Source organism: Mauremys reevesii, linkage group 25 (assembly GCF_016161935.1).
Source record: "Mauremys reevesii isolate NIE-2019 linkage group 25, ASM1616193v1, whole genome shotgun sequence".
Lineage (NCBI taxonomy): Eukaryota > Metazoa > Chordata > Testudines > Geoemydidae > Mauremys > Mauremys reevesii.
The window spans coordinates 16461624-16481013 of NC_052647.1; the positions used below are offsets into that span (position 1 = coordinate 16461624).

The 19390-nt window shown below is 57.8% G+C and overlaps 1 protein-coding gene across 3 annotated transcripts; it reads right to left on the reverse strand.

Annotated features, from left to right (window-relative positions):
- Positions 1–355: 355 nt before the first annotated feature.
- On the reverse strand, positions 356–9052 carry LOC120391158 (retinol dehydrogenase 16-like). 3 transcript variants are annotated; one of them, XM_039514574.1, is made up of 5 exons: positions 8960–9052; positions 6237–6564; positions 5476–5734; positions 3300–3463; positions 356–1864 (listed from the first exon to the last, which is right to left on the reverse strand). In XM_039514574.1, exons 2-5 carry the CDS (start codon positions 6547–6549, stop codon positions 1647–1649), a joined length of 954 nt encoding a protein of 317 aa, XP_039370508.1. In that variant the 5' UTR covers positions 6550–6564; positions 8960–9052; the 3' UTR covers positions 356–1646. The 3 variants fall into 3 exon arrangements, with proteins under 3 accessions (XP_039370508.1, XP_039370507.1, XP_039370506.1); XM_039514573.1 differs by lacking the exon at positions 8960–9052 and adding an exon at positions 7791–7924; XM_039514572.1 differs by lacking the exon at positions 8960–9052 and adding an exon at positions 6942–7216.
- Positions 9053–19390: the final 10338 nt, after the last annotated feature.

Consider the following 19390-nt stretch of genomic DNA (forward strand, 5'->3'; position numbering starts at 1 on the left):
GTTTGTAAAGTGCTTGTTAGGTTCACTGCCTCTGGGGCCCCTGGCACTGGCCGCTGTTGGCAGACAGGACACTGGGCTGGATGGACCTTTGGTCTGACCCAGTCTGGCCGTTCTTACGTTCTTATCTGCCCTGATGCCTCTGATCCTATCCTCCCTGCTGTGCAGGGGCAGCTCTAGACATTTCGCCGCCTCAAGCATGGCGGCATGCCATGGGGGCGCTCTGCCGGTCGCCGGTCCCGCGGCTCCGGTGGACCTCCCGCAGACGTGCCTGCACCGAAGCCGCAGGACCAGCGGACCCTCCGCAGGCAAGCCGCCGAAGGCAGCCTGCCTGCCGCCCTCGCAGCGCCGGCAGAGCGCCCCCCCGCGACTTGCCGCCCCAAGCACGTGCTTGGCGTGCTGGGGCCTGGAGCCGCCCCTGCTGCTGTGTATTGTCTCCAATAGTCCTTTAACAGGGAATAGACCCCGCCCTGCAGCTTCCAAAACACCAGGCAGCCGGCTCGGACTCTTTTGGAAAAGAAAAAGCCCAGGCTCGTGGTGCCGAAGGAGCTTGTGCGAGAAGCTCTCACAAGCAACGAGCCCAGGGCTTTCCCCCAAAGGCCACTTACAGCTGGATTTCAGCCCCTGAACCCAGGTGCCTCAGTTTACCCATCTGTAAAATGGAGACGATAGTTCATTTCTCCCACGCTTTGTCTGCTCTGCTTAGCAGGTCAGCGCTCCGGGGCAGGGTGCGACGCAGCGTCTGGGCAGCGCTCAGCACGCTGGAGCCCTGATCTTGGTCCGATAATAAGCAGCAGTGGGGACTACCTAGGACTAAGCAATCGGGAACCCCTTGGAGTTGCCTTCCAGAGCCAGATGTTGGCTGGCTGCGAGTTCTCGGGTCTCTGGATTTAGACAGGCTGCTTGCTTAAGCTCGACATGATGCAGCTGGGTCTCCCGACACAGGTATGGGGATGCACCAATGGAGAGGGACGTCTCTCCCACGGGCGCTGAGGAATTGCTGAGGAAGGACTCTGCAGGGCACGTCATTCTCAGTGACGCTGGCAGGATCTGTTCCGGGCCGACTAGAGAGTCGCTCCCGGCCTGGCCTGCAACGCCCAGCAGGGGATCCGTCCGGCGGCCAACCCGGCCGAATGTCCTGCCTTCGGGACCGTGGCCTGGCCCTGGCTCAGCATGCAGTGGGGTGGTTTCATCAGAGGCCAGTTTCAAACTGCTGCCTCCCCACCAGATGGGCTGGGTTTCCCTGCTGGGGTCGCCGGGGTGGGAGAGACCCTGGACACAGATCACGGAGATTTGGGGACGGGCAGATAGGAAACGGAGCTGAATACCAAGGACAGGCAGGGGCCGGACACGAGGAGCGGGTGGTCTATGTCCCGGGAGCGGTTAAAAGGGGGGGGGGGGTGTTGTGCCGGGGTTGGTTAGGAAACCACCTTCCATCCCAGGGCACGGAGGAGAGGTTGCGCCGGTGAAGCAAACTCCAAGGAGCTCTGCTTTGATTCAAGGTTTGTAATTAAGAACTGATTTGCATAGTCTCAGCTGGGCGCCACGGGACAGGGGGTCTCACCCCCGCCGGGAATTCGGACCCCGGGTGCCAGCGACGCTGCTCCGGTCGCTGCCCCCTGCCGACATTCGAACGCCGCATCTTCCTCCTACACTTTTTGGGCGGGTGCCGGGTAGGACCACGTCAGCACGAAGTCGGCGAACCAGGTGGGCAGGTAACTCAGCGGGAGGAAGAACAGCTTGGCGTCCCAGCCGGCGGAGTAGCGGGTGCGGGGGTGGCGGGCTGTCAGCGCGTGCTCCAGGCAGCCGGTGACGACGGACAGGTCGGAGTTGCAGGATTTTGGCAGGTCGCGGGTGGCCTCGATAACTGCGCAGGCCAAAACAGAGAGTCAGGCCCCGCCGGGCTTTGCCGCAGCACCAGCCGCACCCGGACCGGACAGGTCGGCCGAGAGGTCAAAGGGGAAGGACCAATTGTGAGCACAGGCTGCGAAACGGCAGCGGCAGGACGGCCTAGTGGTTAGGGGCTCACCTGGGCTGGGCTGGCTAGGTTCAGTCCCTGCTCTGCCCCACGCAGCCAGGGTGAGCCTAGGCCTGTCGCTCTGTGCCACCGTTCCCCGTGTGGGGCCCGATCCCACCAGCTGAGCGGGTGATGGATCCTGGGTGAGACCGTGGGCCAGATTTGCAAAGGGCCGGCAGATGCCTATGGAGGCAGAGCAGCGCCGCCTGGAATTTTCAAAAGCACCTCGGTGAATTCGGTGCCTAAGTCACTTGGGCACCCATGATTGTCCCACTAGACTCGCACCTGCAGCATTAGGCGCCTAAATACCTTTGTAAATCTGGCCCACAGTATCGCACCGGATTGGGCCCCTTGCATCACCCAAGGAAAGACGCAGGCAGCTACGTTTTCAGGTGCTCAATCGGGGACCCCCAGGGCTCATGCGTACTGAGGGCTGCCCCCGTGGCATGTCTCAAAGCCCGGGGCTAGGGGCTTAGGGAAGAATCCAGCCAATGAGACGCAGGGAGCCAGCCAGCGCAGGGGTGAAAAGCAGCGGGAGCGTTTCTGTCGCTGGCACCGGCACACAGATCTGAACGCGGAGGAGCCATCTGCCCGGAGTCACTGTCCAGAGCCAGGCACCGTCTCTGCACCCGGCTTGCGGACACTCCCCCATCCACGCCTCCCCACCTGAAGCGGGTTTGGTTGATCAGCAGCTCGGGCTGGGCTCTGCTGAACTGACAAGAGCAGAAAAGCAAAATCTCCCAGGGGAGAAACGAGAGCAGCCCCGATTCCCGGTGGAGAATCGTCCTGGTGCAGCTGGGGGGAGGTGGTTGTTACTCTCAGGAGATCAGCGTGGGAGCTCTGCTCCCGTGCAAGGGTCAGCAGCGTTCACAGACCGCGCGTGCGAATGGCACACCTGATCTCGGGGCACCCGCAAGCACAGCCAAACCTCTCTGAACGACGCATTACACTGTGGCCACACTTAAGAAGGGGGGTTTCAGTCTCGTTCAGCCAGCTGGGCTGCGCTGGCCGGATTGAAAAGAAAAACACCTGATTTCCTAGCTAGATAAGGCCTAAGCGGGAACTAGGAGTCTGCCCCCCACCCCCATTGCCGTGCACAGCGTGGCATCATTTGCACAAGTGCAAAGTGTGTGTGCAATGCCACTCAGTCACAACGCACGGCAGCTGAGAACCGGCCCCTGTAGCCGCCCCGTGTCCGCTGACACAAAGGCTGCTCTGTGGCAGCGAGAGGAGGGTGCGCGGTAGCTGCCAGCTGGCGGGGAAGGCAATGGGGCGACGTACTCACAGGCTTTCAAGTAACTCTCCCCGTAACTCGCTTTGGTTTCCTCGGGGAGCCGCTCCCAGAGGCGAGTGAAGTTCTCGATAATGAGCTGAGGGTTGGTAACTGCGGTGCTGAAGTAGCCCGGCTCGATCACACACACCTTCACCCCGAAAGGCAGCATCTCACGCCTGAAACGGGACAAGCAGGATTAACCCGCGTGGGGCTGGCCGGGTTCCCGAACAGGTGAGATCCGAAACGTCCCCTTTAACTAGCCCCGGTCTACACGGAGGGCTCGTATGTGGCCAGGTTTGGTGGCTTCTACAACCTGTGCGGACACAGAGATACTGGAATCAAGGGGCTTTCGGGTTTGTCTACACTTGAAAGTTAATTTGGATTGAGGTAGATGCGAATTAAAAGCGCAGTAGTTATTCCGGAACACCTCCACGGGCGGATTAGTCACCCGAGCCCCGTCCCACATGGGAACAGCTATTCTTTGTTACCAGGGAGACTGGATCCCATGAACTAGACCAGGGAGCGAAAGACGTCTCGCTTCTGGGTTTCCATAAGGCCTCAGGGCCAATCCTCAGCTGGGGTCAGTCGGGAGAGCGTCCCTCAACCTAACGCTGTCCTGATTTCCTCCATCCGAGCTCTGTCCCTGGATGTTTCACTGACTTACAGAGCCGGCAACGGGCAGCCCTCGGGCCGTCTCAGGATACCAGAGAGACAGGCCTCTGAGCTTACGCAGAGCTCTTCTGACGGGCCATGTGAAACGACCGACAGAGCCGCTGGACTTCCCTGGGAGCCAGGCCAGATCTAAGCCAGGATAGCGCCGCCAGGGAGTTGGGTGATTGATTTCCCCTCGTGTAGACGCACTGATACCAGCTTCAATGGGCTTTTGCCAAGCTAGCTTATTTCACTGGCTGGCATAAGAGACACTGGCATGAATTGAATCTACGCTAGCAGCGTTTTCCAGTCCAGCTCTGCCGGCACGTCTTTGCGCGCGCAGACAGGGTGGGGAAGGACGGCGCAGCTCCTGTTCAGAAAGGAGACGTCCTCTCCCATGCTGCGGCCCCGATCCTGCTGGGGCTGTGGGTGGGTGGCTCCAGGGCTGCTCACAGGATCCATTGCATACTCAGCCTTGGGCTTTCAGACGCTGTAAATTGCAGCCACAACACACGGGCGGGGCCGGGAGCACACGGGAAAGTCGCGCCAGTCTAACCTCGCCGGGTGTGAATTCGAACCCGACTCTTCATCCAGCCCCGGCCAGGGGCCCTGCTCTCAGGATAAGGGCAGCCGAGAGCCGCCTAGTTTTAAATCAGCTGGAATCGCAGCGTCTGCGCTGGGGTCTGCAGCAACTTAACTCGCTTGGTTTAAAACCTGATTCGCAGTAAGCAACTCTCCTGCGTAGACGAGGCCCCGCAGCGCAGGGCTGCATCCGGAGGAGCCTCCGAGCCGACGCAAGGAGAAATCAAGGCTCAGTGAAGACCCCGTCTCCACAGCGAGGGTTGGGACGGCAGCACCCGAGCTGGAAGGGGAGCAACGTCCCGTGCAGACGCTGCTGCAGCGCCGGGGAAGCCCTCGCACGCATGCTGCCGGGTCACACCCGGAGAGTCGCGCGACAACATCCCTTCCCTGAGGACGCGCACGGCTGCCAAAGCGAAAGCTCCTGAAGGAATGAACTCGTAACTGCCGGGTAACAGCCACCTCCAGGCCTCTCCACCCCGAGCCAGCCGGCGGGACGGAGAAACACCCTTCGCCTACAGTCACAAACGCTGCACCGGTTTCCCCTTTCCTTCTCTATCCTCCCAGACCAACCAGGGGCCAGGCAGGAGTCCAGTAACCCCTTAGATGCCGGAGGTGGATGAGTGGGTCATGAATCGGTCGCATGTTTTTAAGGGCCAAAGGTGACAGATTCAATCCCCGCGGCCATCCCCGAGCAGGAGTCCCGTGGGCCCAACCACTAGAGGGAGACAAAGATCCAGGTGCATCGTGTGCAGAAATACGCACACGTCACATCTGCGCCGCGCCTCACGGCCGGGCTATTTGCACGTAGCAGCAAGTAAGTCCGGGCGGGTATTCACCGTTTGGCACGTGCACCATGAGTCAGTGCACTGGTGTGTGTGGGGGGTGGCACGGAGACATCCCCACCCTTCGGGGCAGAACGCGCAGCTGAAAAGGGCGCCCGTCACTGGTCACTCACCGCAGGCTGTCGGAGAACGCCTCCACCCCGTACTTAGAGGGGCAGTAGCCCCCTCCAAAGAAGGCCAGTCGGCCCATTATACTGGCCACGCTGACGACCCGGCCCCTGGCTCGCTTCACCAGGGGCAGGACGCTGAGGGTCACCTCGATCAGGCCGATCAGGTTCACGTCCAGCACCCTGACGAAGTCGTCCTTGGTCAGCCACTCGTTGGGGGCCGCGGGGATGGCGATCCCCGCGTTGTTCACCAGGCCCCAGAGCCCTGGGCGGAGGGGACGGGGCGTGTGACTGTGGGGCGCTGTTCCCTCTCCTGTCCCCCCCCAGAAATCCCTGCTCCTCTCCCAGAACCCACTGCTCTCCCAAATCTCCACACTGCTGGGAGGACGGGACGTCCCTTCTGCCCGGATCTGCCCCGCACCCCCACAGCCATTAGGGGGACACCCCAGGGACGTTCTCACCCCCCGCCTATGCTCTGGGCTGTGAACCACCCGTAGGAATAGAGTCACGCTGTCCCTTGCCCCCTGGGCGTGCAGATTCCAGCAGGCTATGCCCAAGGGGCAGGAAGGCCCCCGCTGGGGGCCCTGGGGATAGCAATACCCGCCGCACCCAAAGCTTCAGTCACAGCTCCCCAACCTGCTCTACAGCCCGGGTGACACCCACGGGAGAACAGGACAATCCACACCCATGTGCCTGTGATGAGTGTCTAGCAAGGGGCGTGACCCGGGGCGGGCGAGGGACGGGCACAGCCAGACCTGGGCCCCCACCTTTCTCCCCCACTCGTTCCTTCACCCAGGCGCTGGCCGCGGCGATGCTGTCGCTGCGGGTGACGTCCAGGATCACCGTCTGCAGCCGCTCCGACGTCGCCTTCCTCAGCTGCTCCGCGCCCGGCTGGCTGAGACACGCCGCCAGCACCCGCAGGCCCCGCGCGTCCAGCTGCTTGGCCAGCAGGTTCCCGAAGCCGGAGTCGCAGCCGGTGATCAGGACGTATTTCTCCGGGAGGCCCTCGACGCGCTGCCGCTCCCGGTACCATCGGCGCAGGAAGTACAGCCCCAGCAGGGCGGCCAGGTACAGCCACATCCTCCCAGGCGGACTCTGGCGGGTGAGAGGAAAGGGAAGCGTTACAGGGCACCGGCTCTGGCTCAGGGGGCACCCGACGGCCTGGTGGACTCGGGAGAACCGGGTTTGATTCCCGGCTCCGCTACTGACTCCCTGCGTGACCTTGGACAAGTCACTTGCTTGCTCCAGGCCTCAGTTTCCCCATCTGTACAAAGGGGATAATCCTCCTCCCTTTGTAGGAACAGGCTGGGGGAGGCCTGTGGAGCGAGGGGCCCTGATCTCAGCTGGGTCTCCTACGAGCTAGTGTAACACTCAGAAGGTCCGATGGGACCAGCCTGTGCTGTGTGTGTCGGGGGGCCCCTTGGTAAAGCCGGACCCCGGGGTAACTGGCACCACGCCAGGGACACACGTACCACAGGGGCTCTGCTGCTGCCTGTCCTTTGCCACCGGCCCAGGGAAGAGCTCTCAGCGACGGGGCTCGAACCCTCCCGCGCCTTGGACTGGACTCCCTGCTCGGTTTAGCGCCACTCCTGACAGAGCCCGTCAGCTCCCACCGAGGGGAGTCCGGCGTGTCCAGGTTTTTCCCCTGAAGTCAATATCCTACGTGGCAGCTGCTAGACGACCCAGGACCGACCCCTTCCAGAAGCTTCCTTGAGCAAATCATTTACCAATCCCTCCCCCCCATGTTAACCACACACGGAGGCTCTGGGGCCGGCTGCGTCCTTTGCCTGGAATTAGCCCCCTCCCCTCCTTCAAAGCCTCGGCTGTTGCGACACCCATAGGAATCCGGCCAGCTAGGGGTGGGTTAATACGCCCATGGGTCTGTATTTCGTGCCTCTCCTCCTCCGGTCACGTGACCCAAATGTGATCCCGGCCCCATCGCGCCAGGTGCTGCACAGACATCCAGCAACAGGCAGCCCCGGCTTGGAAGAGCTAAGGGCCAGATTTGAAAAGCTATTTAGCACCTCATGCTGGGAGCTGGATGCCTAAATAGCTTCAAAAACTGGAGCCTTAAAGTCTAAGTAGCCAGGACAGACAAAGGGCAGGAGGGGAAACTGAGGCACGGAGCAGGGGAAGTGACTCACCCAAGATCACCCAGCAGGTCACTGGCAGACCTGGGTTCTATTCCTGACTCCAGCCCAGCGCTCCATCCATTAGGCAACACTGCCTCTCCTGTTTGCTTTCTCAGATGGGGGGCGTCCCCCCATCCCCATAGTAGCTCTGCACTATTACTCGATTCCCTCAGCTGGAGAGTCTCCTACCGTCCTCTCCGCAGCCCCCAGCTGCTTGTCTCACTCAGCAGCTCCTTGGATCAAAGGCTGGATGCCAGTCCCGGATTCCACTGGAGGTTTGTTTTTCACACCACATTCCCGGCTTTTCACCTGTTAGCTCTTGTGCTTGTGAGCTGAGCAGACTGCAGGAGTCACAGGGAGCCCAGGGCTGGATTAGCGGGGGGAGGCTGTGGGTCGGGATTCAGGGGCATCGGCAGAGCTGGCTGTGTGGGGAGCCGGGAGGGAGCTGCCGGAGGTGTGGGGTGGGGAAGGGGGCTCTGGGACTTGCAATCAGGCTGTAACTCACCCTGCATTTAGCTGGGCAATCGACCTTCCCTTTCAGGAGCCTCCACGGTGAAAAGCCAGACTCAGGGACATGCAGGGGGGGTGCGTGTGGGGTAGGGTGACCAGATGTCCCGATTTTATAGGGACAGTTCTGATTGGGTCTTTTTCTTATATAGGCTCCTATTAGCCCCCACCCCCACCCCGATTGTTCACACTTGCTGTCTGGCCGCCCGAGTGTGGAAAGAATCGAACGAATTAAAATATTCGTTAGAAGGGGAAAGGGGGGTGGGGCAGGGAAGGGGGCAGATTGTGTTAAAATTCCTGAAGCGTCCGGGTTGGGTCTAGGCCCCGCAGAACGTCACGTTCAGCTTCAGATTTGCACCCAGGAAGGCGGAGGCTGCAGGTGTCCCGGCAAACAGCCGGCTGGATCCGGCCAGGGGCCGAGCCCCCCGGCCTCAGTCCCACGTGCTCCGCTGTCGGGGCGCGCCTCGGCCCGCGACCGTCAACGGGGCTGCAGGGGAGGCGGGTGCCTGGGTGGCCTGCGAGCCCGGGGGGTCCGTCCCGGCTCCCGCCGGCAGCGAGCCGAAGTGGCGGTGGGGACCGTCGTGGGGAGAGGAGAACTGGCAGCCCGGTTGAAGCTGTTCTGCGTGGCGAGCTGGCGTTTCGCCCCGCCCAGGCGTGCGGGTAGTCACAGGACCGTCCCCTTTGGACACCTGGCTCCACTGATACGGTGGCGCCCTGCACCCGAAGTGGCCGACTTTGCACCCCAATATCCGTCCTGCTGGCTGTTCCCCTCCCCCCAGCTCCCTCTCCAAGCTGGACGAACCCGCCCCCCGGGCTGGAACAGCTGCAGCATCCTGCAGTCTCCCCTTTACCTGGGAAGGTCTCCTGGCCTGCAGGAGCCGGCCCCCCCGCCCCGCTAGATTGCCGCCTGCGGCTCCTTCTCTTTGCTGCCTTTCTGGCCCAGGTCAAAGGCTCCTGGAGGGGAAGGAGGAAGCATTAGCAGAGCCCAGCAGCCTGCGATTGGCGGGGAGCGACGGGCTGTCCTAGCAAAGAGCCAACCACACAGGCTGGAGCCGCAGGACTTGGGAGAGGGGAGAATTGGGCTCTAGGGCTGGGCTCCAGGGGGCACTGGGAAGTCCCCCTCAGTGCAGCATGGCAGAGCAGGGATCCTCTTCCTCCCTGCAGGTGTCTGAGCCAACCGAGCCGGAAAGGCCAGTTTCCTCGGCGCTCTGGCTTTGCCAGGAGCCATTTTTGTGTCATCTGCAAATCTGATCAGTGACGATTTTCTGTTTCCTTTCAGGTCATTGATAAAACCATTAAACAGAGGCCAGAACGGAGCCCTGGGGACCCCACTAGAACCCCCCACGTCCCCAAAGATTTCCTGTTTACCGCTCCATTTCGAGACCGATCCGCTAGGCAGCTTCTCTTCTATTTAATGCACCACGTTCATGTTCTCTCATTCTAGGGTTTTAATCGCAATGCCGCCCGGTACCCAGTCGAACGCCCTACAGAAATCTATGTCTGTTACATCAGTGCTGTTACCTTTAGCAACCAAACCATCGAAAAAGATCGCAAGTTCGTCCCACAGGATGTATTTTCCACCAAGGCAGGTTGATTGGCATTAATATTACCCTCCTTTAGATCATAGACTCATTATGATCGTCTAGTCCGACCCCCTGCACAACGCAGGCCACAAAATCTCACTCACCCACTCCTGTAACAAGCCCCTAACCTATGTCTGAGCTATTGAAATCCTCAACTTGTGGCTGAAAGACTTCAAGGTGCAAGAATCCTCCAGCAAGTGACCCGTGCCCCACGCTGCAGAGGAAGGTGAAAAATCCTTTAGCTCTTTATGAATCAAATTAATCAGTTGCCTGTAAAACACCCACCCAAATTAACTCTTGAAGATTCATTTAGGAAACAATAAATAATGACGACACCCAAGCTCCCGGTGTCCTGACATGACAACGAGGGAACGCAGAGACAGCCAGACGGGATCGGAACCAGGGTCCGGCTCCCTCAGGCTCCCCATTCTGCCTGGTCTCCCAGCAGCTCTGGACACAGCATCCCCAGGACAGTTCCTTCCTGACCCCCAGGTCGGCTCACGCCCTGAAAGCACAAGAGAACGGGTAACATGTTATGACGGCTCCCCGCTCGCAATGGGATCCCCCCGGCGCACAGTATTAGCCAGCTCCCAGGAGGTGGCACCGTCCCCCAGTGACACACAGCGGGGCTGCCCTGCCGGGACGCGGGGACAACCTGACCTGCTGCATGAAACAGCCCCGAGAACGAGGAGACGTTCGATGAAATGGAGAGGTGGCGAACTGAGAACGGATCAAAGGACACTTTTCCCCCACATGACCCAGGATTAGCTTGTGGAACCCATTGCCACAGGGTCAGACCACAAGTCCAGCCATACGGGGTCAGACCGAAGGCCCATCTAGCCCAGTGTCCTGTCTTCCGACAGTGACCGGGGCCAGGTGCCCCCGAGGGAATGAACAGAACAGGGCAATTATCGAGTGATCCATCCCCCGTCATCCACCCCCAGCTTCTGGCAAACAGAGGCCAGGGACACCCAGACCATGGGGTTGCGTCCCTGAGCATCTTGGCTAATAACCATTGATGGACCTGCCCTCCTCGAACTTCTCCAATTGTTTTTTATACTTCTGGCCTTCACCACATCCCCTGGCGAGGAGTTCCACAGGTTGACTGTGCGCTGTGTGAAGAAATACTTCCTTGTGTTGGTTTTAACCCTGCTGCCTGTTCATTTCATTGGGTGACCCCTGGTTCTGGTGTTATGGGAAGGAGCAAATACCACGTCCTTGTTCACTTTCTCCACACCAGGTATGATTTTATAGACCTCAATCACACCCCCCCTTAGTCGTCTCTTTTCCAAGCTGAACAGCCCCAGTTCAATCTCTCCTCATATGGAAGCTGTTTCATCCCCCTAATCATGTTTGTTTCCCTTCTCTGTGCATCTCGCTGAGGCTGAGAGCAGACCAGGATTCAGCAAAGCATCAAGGTATTTCAATGGGTGATAAGAATCACTAGAGTTATAACAGTCAATATAAAAATAAGCAAGATTTTAGGCAATAAACCCTGATGCTCCAGGGCATGAACTGAGCTCTAAGTATGGAGGTCAGGAGGAAACTAGCCAACGGGGCAGGTTATTCCACAGGTGCCTCTTGCAAGGTTTCTTGCACTTGTCTCTAAACCAGGTGGTCCTGGCTACTGATGGAGACAGGGCACTGGGTTAGATCCGGTTTGGCAAAGCCTGCGTCCCTAAAGCCCCCAAAAGGGGCTAATCTCACTGGGGGCCGTGAGCCCTGCCCGGAGCTAAGAGGAAGGTTGGAAGGTGTCAAGCCTGGGGCAAGAAACCTGCATTGAGCCTGGATCCCAACCTGGGTCTACCCATCAGCTTCCCCCACTCTGCAGGAATCACCCAGCGTTGCCGGGCTCCACGGTGCTGCTGTTGGGGAGTTCATCAGTCCAGCCCGTCCCTGGCCTGGGGGTCCCCGCTTCCCTGCTGAGCTGTGGAAGTCTAGAGATGCCGAGGAAGACAATAGGAGGAAGATCATTAGTGCAAGGCTGGCAGGATCCACCGCGGCCGCTGACAGGGCCAGGAAGCACCATGCACCACGAAGGAAACCGAGACGCAGCCAGGCGCCTCTGGCCACTCGACAGTCTCGGAGGATGTTGGGAGAATGATGGAGGGGCAGGATGCGGGGGGCAGAGAGGGTGAGCCCTGATGGTCAGGACAGCGTGGAGGCCAAGAGGGGCTACGGACGGGGCATGTTCGCGGGGAGTCTTAGGGGCTGCTCCCCGGTGGAAGGGGGTGATGTGATGGAGGTGGGGGCCGGGCTCCCCCGAGGACTCGTCGCGTGGCCGTGTTCATGCTCGGCGCCCCGTTAGGCCAGGCCTCCTGCGGGGGATGGAGAAGAGGCCGAGGACAGCAATAGCGTTCGGGCAAATCTCACCCGCACTGGCCCAAGCTGGACGCAGCCTGGAGCGGGAAGCCGGGGACCCAGGGGCGCTCAACGACTTGGATCGGATTCCCCCACAAAGCCCTGACGCTCCCGTCTGGCTCGGGGACGTCCCGGGCCCCTGCTCCTGCGGTATCCGAGCTCCCCGACGTATTTCTCCTCGCAGGCAGGGCGGGAGACTCGTCCCAGGCCTCCCGAGTCCCAGCCGGGCGTGCTGCCCTTCCTCTCCGAGCTCAGCCGTTCACCGGAGGAGGTCCCGGGCCTTCGCTCGCTCAGACGCCAACCCCCCGAGAACGGGGACGGTGGCACTGCCGCCATCTTCCACACAAGCCACGGAGCAAGCAAATGACTTGCCCTGAATAGCTGGGAACAGAACCCAGGTGTCCGAATTGCCAGGCTGGGGCCTAGCCCCCGACCACCCTCCCTCCTTTAGTCAGCGACGGCTCCTAACGTTTCCCCTTCACCGAAGCAGGTTGTTCTTTCAGCCTCACCTCGGCTCCCCACCTCGCCTGCTGGGCTCTGGCGGCGGGGGCGGCCCCCCCGCGCGGCTCAGAAACACCGACGGGGAAGGGAAAAGCTTTCGGCTCCGCTACGTTTCCTGCCCACCGCAGAGCCCTTCGCAGGAGCGTTCTCCACCGACGCCAGACGCAGCTCGACGCCCGCTGAGGATCCGGCCTTGTGATTCTGCCCGGAGACCATCGTGAAAGCCAGAAGGAAGCGTTCTGCTCATGGCGCGCGCGCACACACACACATGCACACACACACACACACGCGCGCACACACACGCGCACACACACACACGTGCACGCACGCACACACACGCACACACACACGCGCGCACACACACACACGTGCACACACACACACACACGCGCACACACACGCGCACACACGCACGCACACACACGCGCGCACACACACACGCACGCACACACACATGCGCGCACGCACACACGCACGCACACACACATGCGCGCACGCACACACGCACGCGCACGCACACACACACGCACACGCGCACACACACACACGCGCACACACACGTTAGATTACATAAGAACATAAGAAAGGCCGTACCGGGTCAGACCAAAGGTCCATCTAGCCCAGTATCTGTCTACCAACAGTGGTGGCCAGCCAGGTGCCCCCTGAGGAGTGAAACAGGCAATGATCATCATCATCTCTCTCCTCCCTCTCCATCCTCTCTGACCTACAACAGAGGCTAGGGACACCATTCTTACCCATCCTGGCTAATAGCCATTTATGGACTTAGCCACCATGAATGTATCCAGTCCTTTTAAACATTGTTATAGTCCTAGCCTTCCTCACCTCCTCTCAGGTAAGTTTTCCCAAGTGATGTGCGCCGAAGAAAGAAGAAGAACTTCCTTTTTATTTTTTTTAAAAATGCTGCCTTTTAATTTTTTTTTCTAGACCCCTGGGAATAAGTATATATATAAGTAATTACTTTCTTAACTTTTCTTTCTCTCATTCACATATTTTTATATATATTATATACCCTATCCTCTTCCCTCTCTTCTTGAAGAGTCCTAGAGTCTTCTCTTTTCTCTCATAATCTTTCCTCTATCTACCTCTCTAATTTTTTAGTTCATTTTTTCTTTTCTTTTCTGAACCTAGAATATCTTTTTGGTGAGAGGAGGACATACACACACACAGTATTCATGAGTACCGTGCCATTATATAAATATAATAGCATATTAAGGGCAATAATATCTTCTTCCCTTTTAATTATTCCTCCTATCCTGTTTTGCCTTTTTTCTTTTGCTTCTGCACACTCAGACATCTTCACTCAGAGAACACTCCAACTCCAACTCTCCTTTCCTATTTCCCTTTTCCTGACTCAGCTAGATTAGCCCATGTTGTATGTATGTATGGGTATTTTTATTTTTATTTTTATTACTTACATTTATTATTTTTTTTCATTTGCCATTTTTTTTGCCATTTTTTTTGAAGTTCTTTGAAGTTTGTTTTTCTTTTTTGAAGTTCTTTTTCAATCTGTTTAGTCTTAGTAGTAGTGAGTTTTTTAGTATCATCTACACACTTTGCCACCTCACTTTCTCCAGATCATTTATGAATAAATTGAATAATACCTTGAATAGGATCCTAGGAAAGGAACCTTTGGGAACACCCCTAGTTACCCCCTCTCCATTCTGAGAATTCTACCTTCCCTCCTACCCTTTACTTCCCTCCCTCAGTTCTCATCCATGAAACTTTCCATGAAACCTGTTTCCTGATGTAGAGATGACAGCTTAGCCTTTGTAGAGGACCTTGTGAGGTAAATTATGTCCCTTGGATCCCACTGTGTCCATGTTTATATCCTTGGCCCGTCCATGTGTTTATTAGATTCAGAGAACTCTAATAGATTTTTATTACACCCTTGTTTTTGTTTACAGAAACCTTGTTCTTTGTTTCTTATTCTTTATTTCTTTCTTTACTATTTTTTCCTTTAATTTTTTTGTAGTACTGTACTTGCCTGGTTTAGATTTTTAAATAGACTGACCCTTTTTAAATATTGGTAATCACCCGGCTTACCTTTAGTCGCCGGTTTAAGAGGTAACTTCCGATTATCGCGACAGGTTGTTTTTAAAACATCAGAAACCTGGATAATGGTTACTGTGATGCTCTACGTTCTTCTTTTCAATTAATTGGAAATGTTAATGTACACTTTAATTCGTTCAATTTATCCTCAAATTTCACACCCAAAACCTCCTCTAGTGACTTCAATCTCTGTGACAGTTTTGCAAAAACTCAAGCAAGCGAGCCTCAGACATGGACATCTCATGATTAAAAACATAAATATCATCTGGCTGGACCAGGGCCCCGTAACACTAGTTCTCAGCCTTCGGAACGACACGCGCAAGGGCCACAAGGCAGAGAGCCGCGACGCAGGCTGCTGCCTAAGGCAGAGAGACACAATCACCTGCCGGCCCCTCACCTGCAGGAACCCCCCCCCCCCGGGCATGTAAAGTGTCCGCTTACAATGTTAAGACAGTTTCAAATGCCCCTACGGGAGGCTGGCTCTGTCCCGTTCCCAGCCTGGCCGTCACCCCCCCAGGCCTGCAAACGCGACGTGGCCTTGGCGACGATCAAACTGCCCCCAGGCCAAGGGCAGGCTGGGGCTGTGCTGAGCAGGGAGGTTGGCAGAGACACTGGGCTATAAAGTGCTGACGGGCAGGGGGGAAAACGAGGCCACCCTAATGAGTGCCCCTTATCAGCCTTTCCCTGTTGCCTTCCGGGAGGCCCTTTACGGAACCCGTGATCCGGCGGGAGCCTCGAGTGGCCCCGACTCCAATCAGAGCAGCAGTGTCCGGAGCGGAAATGCCCTTTTCCATTTATCTCCTCCAAACAAAGAGGAAAACTAGACCCCCCAGAGAGGGGGAGGGGGGGGCGCTTGAGAGCAGCCTGGCGACAGGATCGGGAAGGGCTTAGGACATGCTTTTATGAAGGGCCAGTTTGTAACGGGCTAACAGCTGTTCTACGCAGGTTATAGGCACGTGGCAGCACGCACCCGAAGAAGGTGCCGTGGACGGGTCGTATGTGTGTACGTGGTACGTGTTAGGAACCCAGCTGTTGCAAACAGCGATAAGCCATGTGGTTTGCATGCAGAGACACGTATGTAGCACAGGGGTGGGCAGACTACGGCCCGGGGCCCACATCCGGTCCTCGAGCTCCTGCTGGGGAGCGGGGTCCAGGGCTCGCCCAGCTCCGCACGGCTCCCGGAAGCAGTGGCATGTCCCCGCTCCGGCTCCTACACATGGGGGCAGTCAGGGGACCCTGCACACTGCCCCTGTCCCAAGCGCCGCCCCCACAGCTCCCATTGGCCAGGAACCGTGGCCAATAGGAGCTGCAGGGGTGGTGCCTGCGGACGGGGCAGCGTGGAGAGCTGCCTGGCTGTGCCTCTGTGTAGGAGCTGGAGTGGGGACATGCCGCTGCTTCCGGGTGCTGCTTGAGTTAAGCACAACCCCTGACCCCTTCCTGCACCCCAACCCTGATCCCCTTCCTGCTCCCTGAGCCCCTCGGTCCCAGCCCAGAGCACCCCCCTGCACCCCAAACCCCTCATCCCCAGCTGGAGCCCTCACCCCTCCCCAGCCCCCTGCCCTAGTCCGGAGCCCCCTCCCACACCCTGAACTCATTTCTGGCCCCACCCTGGAGCTCTCACCCCCTCCCGCACCCCAACCCCCAATTTCATGGGCATTCATGGCCCACCATGCGATTTCCGTACCCAGATGTGGCTTGCCCGCCCCGATGCAGCAGCACGCATTAGGAGCACATCAGTAGAAGGTGTAGACAGCTATCGAATCATAGAGACCTTGAGTGGTCGTCTTTACGCCATGTGGCGTGTATGCAGATGGATGGATGGATGTAGTGTGCATTAGATGCACGTCCGTCGGAGGTGCAGACGGCTACAAGCCCTGGTCATAACAAGCAACCTATTCCCCCGCTGGACTTTGTAACAATTGACGGTTTATTCAAGCAACTCTCCCGCGGTTATTAACTGGGGCCTTACTACAAAGCATGACCTGTTTCCCTGCAGACCCCAGCCCAGCAATACCCATGCTGCCCCCTGCCAAGGGGCGTGTCGGCCGGGTGCCTCGGTGAGACCCACGTGCCGGCGGAAAAGCCTGTTTCTTAGTGGACGAAGGGGGCGAGTTCTGCCCCGCTCAGTCTCCTAGATCACGTTCAGACTGCCATAAAGGACCTGCAGAGTGGCCTGGCCTGGCTCAGCTGACTCTGGCCTGTCGGGCGGTGGAGCCATCTGGGCTAGTGCCTGGGCCCTGAGACCCCAGTCTCGGAGACCCCACGAGGCGGGAGGGTCTCAGAGCCCGAATCAGCTGACCTGGGCTCTGAGACGCAGAGGAAGAGTTATAGGAAACGTCACCAACGGGGCCTGATTCTGCAGGGTGCAGAGCACCCTTAGGTTCAGTCCCTGGCAGGTTGGGATGGGGTTTGATTCCTGGCAAGAGATGCTAAGAATCAGGACACCTGGGTTCCTTTCCTGGCTCTCCCATTGATTTGTTGAGTCTCATGTCATCGCTCTCTGCCTCAGTTTCCCGATCTGTTAAATGGCTAGAAAAATACCTCCCTGCCTGACACAGAGGTCACAAAGACCAGCTAAAGGTCTGTAAAACGGTCAGAGGTCCTGCCACTGAAAGGCAAAGGGCTAGAACGACCATAGCATCTGTCTTGGTTACTGACTCGTTTCTCCACGTAACTCTACCAGATCGTTGGCAGGCTAGAGGCAGGTACAGAATCACAGAAATGTCGGGCTGGACGGGACCGTGAGAGGCCACCCAGTCCAGCCTCCCGCGCTGAGGCAGGACCCAGTAAACCTAGACCTGCCCTGACAGCTGTTTGCCCGACCTGTGGGGGGGGATCCCACCGCCTCCCTTCGAAGCCTCTTCCAGAGCTTAACTACCCTGAGAGTTTGAAAGTTTGTCCTCGTATCTAACCTAGAGCTGCCTGGCTGCAGATGAAGCCCATTGCTTCTTGGCCTCCCTTCAGCAAACACACACAATTGATCACCGTCCTCGGTATGACAGCCCTGGACAAATGCAAAGACTTATCAGGTCCCTCCTCAGGCTTTTCACAAGACTAAACATGGCCAGTTTTTTAACCTTCCTCCTAAGTCAGGTTTTCTAAACCTTTGATCACAACTCTCTAGCTAAGGCCTCAGCAGTGCCGAGTAGCATGGGGGCGATTACCTCCGGCATCTTACCTCCGACCCTCCTGTTAATACAGCCCAGAATGATGTATCACGTCGCCGGCTCATATTCAGTTTGTGATCCACTCTAACCCCTAGATTATTTTCAGCCGGGCCAGTCATTCCCTAAGCGCAGTGCTTTGCACTCCTCTTCGCTGAATTTCACCTTGGCGATTTCAGACAAATTCTCCAGTTTCTCGAGGTCATTTTGAATTCTAATCCTGTCCGCAACCCCTCCTAGCTGCACATTTCAGAAGCGTGCTCTCCGCCCATGAAAATACCGAATCGTGCCAGCCCCAGGACTGACCCCGCTAGATACGTCCTCCCCGTTTGATAGCCCCCCTTTGAGAACTCCCCTCCGAGTACGGTCTTTCCACAGCTTGTGCACCCACCTCGCCGTACTTTCCTCTAGACCACAGCTCCCTAGTTCGCTTCTGCTAATTGCATCAAAAGTCTTATTCAAATCACGATCTATCATGTCTACCGCTTCCCCCTCATCCACTAGGCCAGTAACCCACGGGCTGCTAAAGCAACACGCGCCCCATTGCATTTGGGAAGAGAACAGAGGCAAAGGGTTCTTGTCTGCAGTCACGGGGCAGGGTCCCTGGGATACCTGCTTTCTAAGGTTTGTTTTGTTAGAGGCTTGACACACAGGGGCCATTACACTTCCCTGTTCCTGCTGGGCCTTCCTTCCGAGCTGATTGTTGATCACAGTGTCTTCCCTGCTTTTGAGAAGGAGATTTCCAGGAATTGTTTTCCAGCTCACCACCCGATGCAAAATGTTCTCTCTGAAAATGCCCCCCAGCCTCCCCCCGCCAACGGCTGGAGCAGTGCCAGAGCCCCCTTCCCCTTCCCCTCCAAAACTGCAGAGCAAACAGGTCTTGCGCGGGAGCTGTATCACAGCCAGGCGGCGGTTTGGTTGGAGGAATTGGTCTGCAATAAGACTCGGCTGATGGACTAGTTGATCAGACGTCGGATGGGTACCTACCTCCTTGCCAGCCCCCGGGGCTATCGGCATTCCTCCTTGCCAAGTGCGGGGAGATCGGGAGACGGACAGAGCTGCAGAAGACCAAATGTTTCAATTATTTGTATTACCTCGCAGCTGAGAAGGGGGCGTCCTGCTGGCTCCACAAACACACAGCGATAGTCCCACAAAGTTTTAACTGGGTAGTTTGTTCTCCACTTTCTGTCCTAAGCAGCCAAGTGGCCCAGGCTGCGTCGTGCCCCAGAGGAGGCTGCATTAGTGGTGGAGGAAGCGATCGGAGCTGTAAGGCCTCTGCACACCCAAGCCAGGCCGCTGATTAGTAACATTTCCAAGACCCTTTGGAAGACAGGTGCTGGGCCAAGGTCTCTGTAGCTGGCTCGTTCCCAGACTGAGACACTGGGGAGTCGCTCACCAGGGTTGGGCTTGGGGATGGTCTGGTAGCTTCTGCAGCCACGTCCCCGTGATTCCCCAGCAGGATTCCAGCACTACTGAGCAGACTGGCTACAGTGATGTGGGGATGCTGCTTCCCCTCCTCGTGCGGGGGGCCGATTTGTTTCGGGATTTGCTCTGGGGGGGCTTTGCTATTACTGTGGGGAAGGAATAGACAGACCCAGATTCC

Coding starts and splice junctions, on each gene's coding strand:
- LOC120391158 (XM_039514574.1), bottom strand. CDS start 6,549: ATGTGGCTGTACCTGGCCGCCCTGCTGGGGCTGTACTTCCTGCGCCGA. Junction 5,735..6,236: donor GGAACGAGTGGGGGAGAAAG/GTGGGGGCCCAG, acceptor CCCTCCGCCCAG/GGCTCTGGGGCCTGGTGAAC. Junction 1,865..3,299: donor GGAGAGTTACTTGAAAGCCT/GTGAGTACGTCG, acceptor TGGCCTGCGCAG/TTATCGAGGCCACCCGCGAC.